The sequence below is a fragment of the Rhopalosiphum maidis genome, chromosome 2, assembly GCF_003676215.2.
Source record: "Rhopalosiphum maidis isolate BTI-1 chromosome 2, ASM367621v3, whole genome shotgun sequence".
Taxonomy (NCBI): domain Eukaryota; kingdom Metazoa; phylum Arthropoda; class Insecta; order Hemiptera; family Aphididae; genus Rhopalosiphum; species Rhopalosiphum maidis.
The window spans coordinates 62,276,586-62,285,307 of record NC_040878.1 but is presented as its reverse complement, the minus strand read 5'-3'; the positions used below and the strand labels follow the sequence as shown (position 1 = coordinate 62,285,307).

The 8,722-nt window shown below is 26.7% G+C and overlaps 1 protein-coding gene across 2 annotated transcripts; it reads right to left on the bottom strand.

Moving 5' to 3' along the window:
- Nucleotides 1-856: 856 nt before the first annotated feature.
- LOC113553360 (sterile alpha and TIR motif-containing protein 1-like) lies at nucleotides 857-5,782 on the bottom strand. Of its 2 annotated transcripts, none has more exons than XM_026956662.1 (6): nucleotides 5,667-5,782; nucleotides 4,947-5,120; nucleotides 4,589-4,859; nucleotides 1,666-2,503; nucleotides 1,245-1,397; nucleotides 857-1,157 (listed from the first exon to the last, which is right to left on the bottom strand). In XM_026956662.1, the coding sequence occupies exons 3-6, from the start codon at nucleotides 4,761-4,763 to the stop codon at nucleotides 1,064-1,066; spliced, it is 1,260 nt and encodes a 419-aa protein (XP_026812463.1). In that variant the 5' UTR covers nucleotides 4,764-4,859; nucleotides 4,947-5,120; nucleotides 5,667-5,782; the 3' UTR covers nucleotides 857-1,063. The 2 variants fall into 2 exon arrangements, with proteins under 2 accessions (XP_026812463.1, XP_026812462.1); XM_026956661.1 differs by having other exon boundaries at nucleotides 4,960-5,120.
- Between the last annotated feature and the right edge of the window lie 2,940 nt (nucleotides 5,783-8,722).

Genomic DNA, 8,722 nt, shown 5'->3' with positions numbered 1-8,722 from the left:
TCAGCATAGGCTCCCTTTGCCTTAAATAAACATTTGGGTAAACCAAATAGATCTGTATTAGCCCCATCACGATCGCCGAATCAATTTATCTTAAGAGGACATATAATATATAATACATACGATCAAATTATTATGTTATATTATTTATTTATTACGAAAATTGTTTTATTCTGACATGTTGAATTTATATTCTAAGATTTAGATCATGGTGACCAATGACCAGCCAATACTAATAAATAATAATACATTTTTAATTTTTATTTATTAAATTATACTATAAATGTTTTTGGCATCCTAGTTTGCTCAACATATATTATATATTATCATACCGACTATCACTACTACCCATAAATTACATGTGATTTTAATCTCTATATTTATCACGTTAACAGTTTTTGTGTATGTTGATAGACTTCATAAGTAAAATTTACATCACTTAGATACATTATCCCTAAAATATTAATTTCTATTAATACTTATATATTATCGTATCTTAGTTTTGCTTAAAGACTTGATAACCTTTTTTATTTAATATATTAGTCTTCTGACAACATTTTTTTAGAACCTTAAAGCGTTTCTCAAAAGGTTCTCGTATTGAACTCTCTTAAAATATTAGTGTCGTGTATTTATCATTAAATAAAATAAATTATATTTTGGAGGGTTTAATCAATAAACCGGAATCTCTCTTTACGTCTACATTATTGATATATTTTTATATAATGTTATTATAATTACTTATTACGTTGAAAAAAATAAAGTTGTCAGTTTTTTGGTAATAAAAAAACTTTCAGAGCTTCATAACTTTTTTTATTATTCAATTCAATAATCCAAATAACATATTTCATTGGAACATGAGTTGTGGATTTACATAATTATTTGTAACTTAGCATAATATATTTTACATACTATATTTGTTATAATATTTTAAATCAATCAAGATTCGAGAAAATGTGTATGTATCATAAAGCATACATTTTTACATTTTACATTATGAAGAAATATTGGTTATTATTTTCACTTACCTAAAGTAAATTTAAGATTTATTAATTATGCGGTCAATTTGTCAACGTTCACCTTTTATAGAGTTTAGTATAATGCTACGATGAATGCTGTTTTCGATTCCACATTCGTATGCGAGGCGATCATCCGTTAAAGAACTAAAACATTATCCATCGTGTATTAATATATAAAAATATAAAAATAAAGTGATAATTGTATTCATTAGATACTCTAAAATATCTAACCTAATAGAATCATGGTCAATTCCAGCATTCAACATAGAATACGTATAGACGGAAAATTCTGGCCCAATTGATTGCAAAAACGAGTTTAAATTGGTCGGGTCTTTACAGCTATAATCAGCTAATTGTTTTAATTTGTGTAATTCCCTCGTAAATCTAGAATTAATAATGACAAAATAATATAATATATTTTAATAGCTTAAAACTGATTGAAAAAATACGATAAGTCATTTTATTGATTTATCGCACATTGTACGCAATGAAATTTCCAAACGCTTACCTAAAAGCAATTCAGTTTTAAAAAAATTTTAACCCCAAATTACATTAAACTGTTAAATTGGATGTGCTATTTGTTTTTAAGGTTATAAAAATATGGTTAAAAGCGTTTTTACTGTACGTAAGATTTTAAAATCCCTAGACGAACCTTTTTCGCATAATTCCGTTGTACAATCCGATATTTATTTTCAAGCATTTCTCGGTCAACTTCAACAATAAATCGCCATTTATCTGGTTTTCCGCTAAGCTTTCTGCACATTCTTCAAATCCAACACTCTTGGCCCACTGGAGGACATCATTGACTGTCCACCGTGGTACTTCCTGGCTGAGTGATCGCGGCACTTGTTCACCGATCCACCACAACGCTTTTGCCGCTAACTCAGAAGTGACATTATTGAGGGAACCCGCCAAATTTTTCAGTGGTACAATGGCGCCGATTGTCCTGAAAGTTTCAGCGGTTCTGCTACGGAGACTCTGACTTTGGGAACCCGCTTTTATGCTGAAATGGAACGCTGCCAAAGTGTGTGCCTCACGACGGTCGCAGCTCAAAACTGGGACGAGCCGTTGCAGCCAACGACAGTCTTCACCTTGGCATCGGCCAATCATCCTATCAATTCTGTCGAAATCCGCCGTAAAATGTGTGGCGATGAAAGGATCGATTAAATTCAGGGTATCACAGTTGTCCATAGCCGCTTTAATATCCTTGTCAGTTGCTAAAACAGCCGCAGTCAGTAGAGCATAATACTTGACGTTATCGTCCGCGTTGAACGCCAACGTAAACAGCCAGGTATGTGCGTGATGATGGATCATCAACTTGTGAATCTTGGCACCGCCAAACAGCGATAAGTTTGCCAGTGCACGTGCACAATTTTGCAGAGTCGTGGTATCTCGGCTACGGCATTCTTCGAGAATTATCTCTAGACCACCACACTCGATTACATCCATACACATATTTTCACTGTGTACAAATAATTGTTCAAGTAAACCTAAGTAAACATCACGATTTATTTCAATACATTTATTACTTGAATAGATGAAAGATAAAAAAAAAACTGCTGTATAATAAATCCAGTGGGCTATAATCAATGGATGTATTACATTTTGATTTAATGATACATCGTTGTATACAAAAACGATTATGAGCGATAATAATCTGTCGGCTTATATCACCATGTATACTTCATAATACATTATTAGATATAGCTATTATAGTAATTTATATTACCAAGGCTCGGGACATATAGCACATAAAATCAGTAAAATAAGCGCTTAAAACAGTGCTTCAAAACATCACTATAAGCACTCAAATATCCATTTAAAAAACCTTCATTTTACATGATAAAGTAAGGTACTAGACAACTAGATATAATTTGTAACTATGCTAATAATAATATAATTAAATATTACAAAAAATATTGAAAAAAAATAATTAAGAAAAGTTTCTAACTAAAAAAGAAAAAAAGAAATACATTTTTATATCATAAAAAAAATCAAACTTCACTTTCGAGACATTTTGCCTTATTGTTTATAGATTTCCGATGGATTTTCTGAAAAAATTATAAAAAGTAGAAAAACTGGTCAAAAAAGTAAAAATAATCAGAAAAACTGGAAATAAGCATCTATTAAAAAAATTGTTGAAAAAAAGCAAAAAAAGCACTTTCAAATTTCATAATTGAACGTGTTGCAACATGACATACACTTCCATAGCACTTTGCTACAATTTAAGTCAATTCATAAAAATAAGCAAATGCTTTAACTCCCGAGCCTGTATATTACTATTAGTATACGGTAAGTTGATTTAATTGTTTCCGAAAACATTGCATTTATTATATAATTAGTATTTATTAAATACTTACTACAATAATAATATAGATAATATATTTAGACCATATTATATTATTCTTAATAACTTTTAAGTCAATACCACCTCACCGTAAAATAGTATGAATAGGTTGAATAGCTTCTTAGAACAAATAGGTAATATCTTAAGATTAATCTACATATTTTGAAAAAATCATTGCATATAGTTAAATTCATAATACACGTAAAAGTTTGAAATTCCGACGAATAAAGTTTTAAATTATAACAAGTTAATTATAATCAAATAATAACTTTACAATATTCTTTTAATAATTTAAAACTTGGATTATCAATAATAGCGTTTGTACATTTTTTTAGTTCCAGTATGAACTACTTTTGGAAAACATTGCATTAAATTTTTATACCTTAGTTATAAAAATTGAAGATTTTATAAATACTTTGCTATAAAATACTTGTAATTTGTGAATTTTTATGATTTTGACGAATTTTGTAAACAATTTCAAATTCCAATATAATTTTTTAAAATATAGATAAAAGAACAAAATGTACGTGAGATCTTATATTAAATTTACTAATATATTGACCAAGCAAATAATTTTTCCTCCAAAAAAAAAAACTAAAAAAATTGAAAGTTTCATATCTATAAATAGCTCAAAAATAGTCAAAAATTTTAAAACTTCTGTAATTTATAGAAATCAAAATATTGAAATTTGATGAAAACCATGTATCAGGTAACTATGACAATTCGTTTTTAAGTAACTTCAAAAAAATCAAAATTTATATTGTCGAATACAAATAACAATTTTTATTCGCGGTCATACTGAAAACTTTTTACATTTTACCACCTAAACTTAGGGCCTAAAGTAATAAGCTAAATCTGATTTAATGTCAAAAATCACCAGAAATTTTGAAATCGAATAATTTTTACTAACCTAAATAGCGATAACGGACATAAAAATAAAAAAATATCAAACATTATTGATCATTGTAAAATCGGTGTAAATTCATTGTCCCTCTCAGAATCTAATATTACAGTAGTATATCAATATTTTATGTACATATATGCATATAATATTGAGTGATTTGAAATTTAAATTTAACTCGTGTGATTAGCCTTATACAGTGCTGATTTAGATATTGAATATTCATATTATGATTTTTTTTATTGCTTTTAAATGTTATCCATTAATCGTATGTTGAGAGCGAAATTCAAAATGGAGATTAAAATACATATTCGCACATAATATTACCAGTAATAAATTTTGATTCTCTAGTCGTCCTCTTCTCTTGACGCCTAAATATGTGTATTACGTGCTTGATATTGTTCAGGCTATTTTTGATCACATAATCAGGATTTTCCAAATTCAGACTCTCCACCAACAAAAAAATGTTTATTACATTTTCTAGCAGCATAGCTTCCTGCATCAGATTCAGATCGTTGAAATTTTTCTTAAAGATGTAGTTGTCACTCTTGATATCCCAGTGAGTTTTTATCAAGGGAAAATAATCGATTTGTGTATACTAAAACCAATAATATAATATGTGCAAAGTTATTAAAATAGTCTATCATAAAACAGATATGTCGTCTGATAAATACTTAATATATACATCATAAGATTACTTGATGAGTGATGACAGCATCTTCGGAAGTTGAATTCCGTGAACATCGTTTTTATTTAACGTCAAACTTAACTGCGATTTAGTCGACGAGTAAATCATTTGTTTCTGTTCCAATGCACCTGGAGCCATCACGTTTATGATTATCTTGATTGGTAATAAATCCTAAAAATATTATTCAATTTAAGATATTATTTAAATAGTTTAACAGTTCTAAACAGTAAAATAAAGTACTAAAAAGTAAGGCAAGTAGGTACAATTCTGATGTACATTAAATGTGTCGAGTGGGTCACTATTATTGGTGTGTTGAATTTGAATTTAATTATAATATATAATTTTATACAAAGAACAATTACAAATGGAGATTGTCTGCCAGCCTATATCATTAAGTATATTTGGTCATATGTTTTCATCAACAACATTATTAAAAATATCGTTACTAATGTTTGCAAAAAATAATTAATGTCTTAAGCTATTTCATGTTTATTATTTTATTATCTTTGTTATAAATGTTTATAACTGTTTATTTGTCTTTTTGATATTAAAAATATCATGAATAGAGTAAAAACTTTTAGGCGCTAAAAAATCATCAAATATGCACTTATACATCAAAAAATTAAAAATATTTTGTTAGGCCTTCAAAAAAAAAAAAAAATTACACACTTTTGTTTATATTTCAAGTGCTTATTAAAAATAAATAATAACACATACCTTTCTGAAACGAATCAGTAGATTTAAGTGAGCCCAGTTTTTAAATTACGTTTTTTTTGCGAAAAATAATATAAAAAAAAGAAATCAACGATACGCATTGCACCGGCGATACTAATATACAATATTTTCGTCTACACAATTATAACATACTCTTTTTATAGTATTTGACGAGTTATCACTCACTGAATAATCACGTATTATATTCTAAAAAAGTGAAGTTACGTCGATAGCAAAATATTACATATATAGTTATAATTAAACAGTGATAGAGTCAGGTATTTTGTATGGAGTGCTACGGATTACCCCGCAAAATGTTTGTCCACTACTCCACTTGTATAAACTTTAAATACATATAATTCATAAACTACTCGCCTTAAATTTGATTTTTATGTATCAAAATACTCAGAAAAATATTCTGCTTTGGAATATGAAATTAAAACTCTAGGTTGTCATTTAAAAAAGTAAAAACTTAAAAAATTATAATGATAACAAATATTTAAAAAATAAATATAATTTTTTGAATAAAAACCTTGTTTTTTAACATCTTGATACTACGTAAAAATCAGAATTTGAATATATACACAATTTAAGCATAAAAATGCGGTAAGCATGTTTAAAAATCACCTTGTATATGATTTCTCGATCACTCATTAATTTATAAATTAATGTTAAAATTAAATGTTCATGAAAGTATTGCTAAAAATGTTTTGGGTATAATATGTTATATTTTTAATTTCTAAATAAATAATTAAATTCATAATCGAAAACTATCATTAATTTCGATCGAAGACCAAAACACGTTGCACGAATAAAAAACTATTTAAAAATAAGAATTTATCAAGATATTCTTAGAACACTAATGCCAAAGAAAATACCATAGATTACAAGTTGTAAAATTAAAATTATCGGAATATTGAATAATTATGAGAATTAAATTTAAGAGTATTGTCGTCACGCTCTTGAAATACCGAGTTTAATGATATAGTAAATTGTTAGAATATTATCCGATTATAATTTTTTTTGCTTTTTAATGTTATAGATAATAGTAATATTACTATTATTTAATCTAAAATAAGTTTAAGTGAACATACGTATACTATTTACTATTTAGATACAGTTTTAAATGAATATCAAATTTTATTATGACAATTAATGTTTGGATTCTAATAAATGGACACATGTACCATAATCGTGCATTTATACTGAATTAGGGCAAGTAGGATGCAAAGGATAAGACAACGTATACACTAGTATTAAAATGTAAATATAAATTTAAATAAAGAGCATCAAATAAAACGCAAAATTATTAAGGTACTTATTTGTAGAAAAATGAATGAAAAATCCTCTTGTTTGGTATTTAATAATAATTAAAATTTTGATTTAAAGCTTTTAATCTTTTAAAAAGATATTAAAACATATTGGATATTTAAAATTATCGCGATATATGATATATGTTACGGTCCAAGTGGATAAATCAGCCATAGTAATACTATGCCTGGACATTGTATACAATGTCTAAGATGTTTGATAATAGGATAGCTATGTGATATTTCCGGAAGCACCATTATTAATTGCTCCAGTAAAGTACTATATTGTATGTTTCATTTATTGGAGCATGAATCCGTTCGATTTCTACAAAACAATATAACCAAATTTTCTGTGCAATTTTAATATTTTTATTAAAACTATACTATATTATTTGTCTAATTGTTCAATTTTTTTTAAATAATAACTTTTTACATAAAAAAAGTTAATTGAGAAAATTTACTTACTAGTGAAGTTATAATTCTATATATTGTGTAAATGTTTTTAATAATTATAAATGTACACCTTTGGACTTTAATACTCTACAAATATTTAGATTAAAAGTTAATTTGTCACAATGCTTACGTAGCTGTGTATCACAATTTTTTTTATAAAATATATCAGCATTTTTTAAACCATCTTTTCAAGTTCGTATAATATGATATTTATGAAGATTAAGTACCTAATGCAGTAATGCCTGTGATTTTTTTTTCCGAAGTAATAAACTTTACTTAATTTTCCATATTGATTGATGAATTCTGTAACGCACAACACTGATCTACGATTTACACTAATCGACGTGATTACCAACTTGGTATAATGTATAACGTATAATAGTGATGATCAAGATATGATATATTAATGATAACTTATGATATACAATATATTGAATATATTATTATATTATATAGTTAGTATACCTATATTAAACACTTATCTTTTAACCCGTTATACGTTAACAATTTCGTAATGAATATAGTTTATATAGAATATACTGTACTAAGTTTTCTAAAAACGAATTTCAATACATTTTAATAAGTTTTGTCAACTTATTCCGGGGCTATATACAGCGTTTTTCACCGCGTTTCGTACGTTGCGTATTCTGTGCCGTTTTCAGTCACTAATATAGAGCCTCTCCTAATTTAAAACAATTTAAAATTAGAAGTTTGTGTTTTTATTATATTTGGGCATTCGCTCACTGAATAACAAGCTCGGTTTATATCCGGCGTATACAGTTACTCCAATATAAAACTATGCATTTTAAATTCGACAGAACACGCCGTGAAAAGCATATAATAGAGGTCTAAAACTATGATATACGTATGTTTGTGTATATGTTTATAACTATATATTTTCATAACTGAACACCTATCAAATTTACATTTTTATTTATAAATTTAAAATCAATTTTCTATTCTTAGAACTCATTGGTATGTAAAAAAAGAATCCATCTGAATATTTTGAACATTTTTAACAAAATTTATAATATTTTTAATGTGTTTGATTGTTGAAGTAAGCAAGTTTTGGCACGAAACGATTCATGATAATTTATAAATTCTAAGCTGATTGATGAATTTATAGATTGTACATTGATGTGTTTTTTTATTTTTTCTAAGTATGTATATATCTATAAATATTAAATAGTCAAAAAAATAGTTCGATTTTCTACTTTAGGGTTGGTTACGGACAAAAAATTGTATTTTGTATCTTCTATATTTTTAATAACTTAAAATAAAAAGTTCCAAGTATTT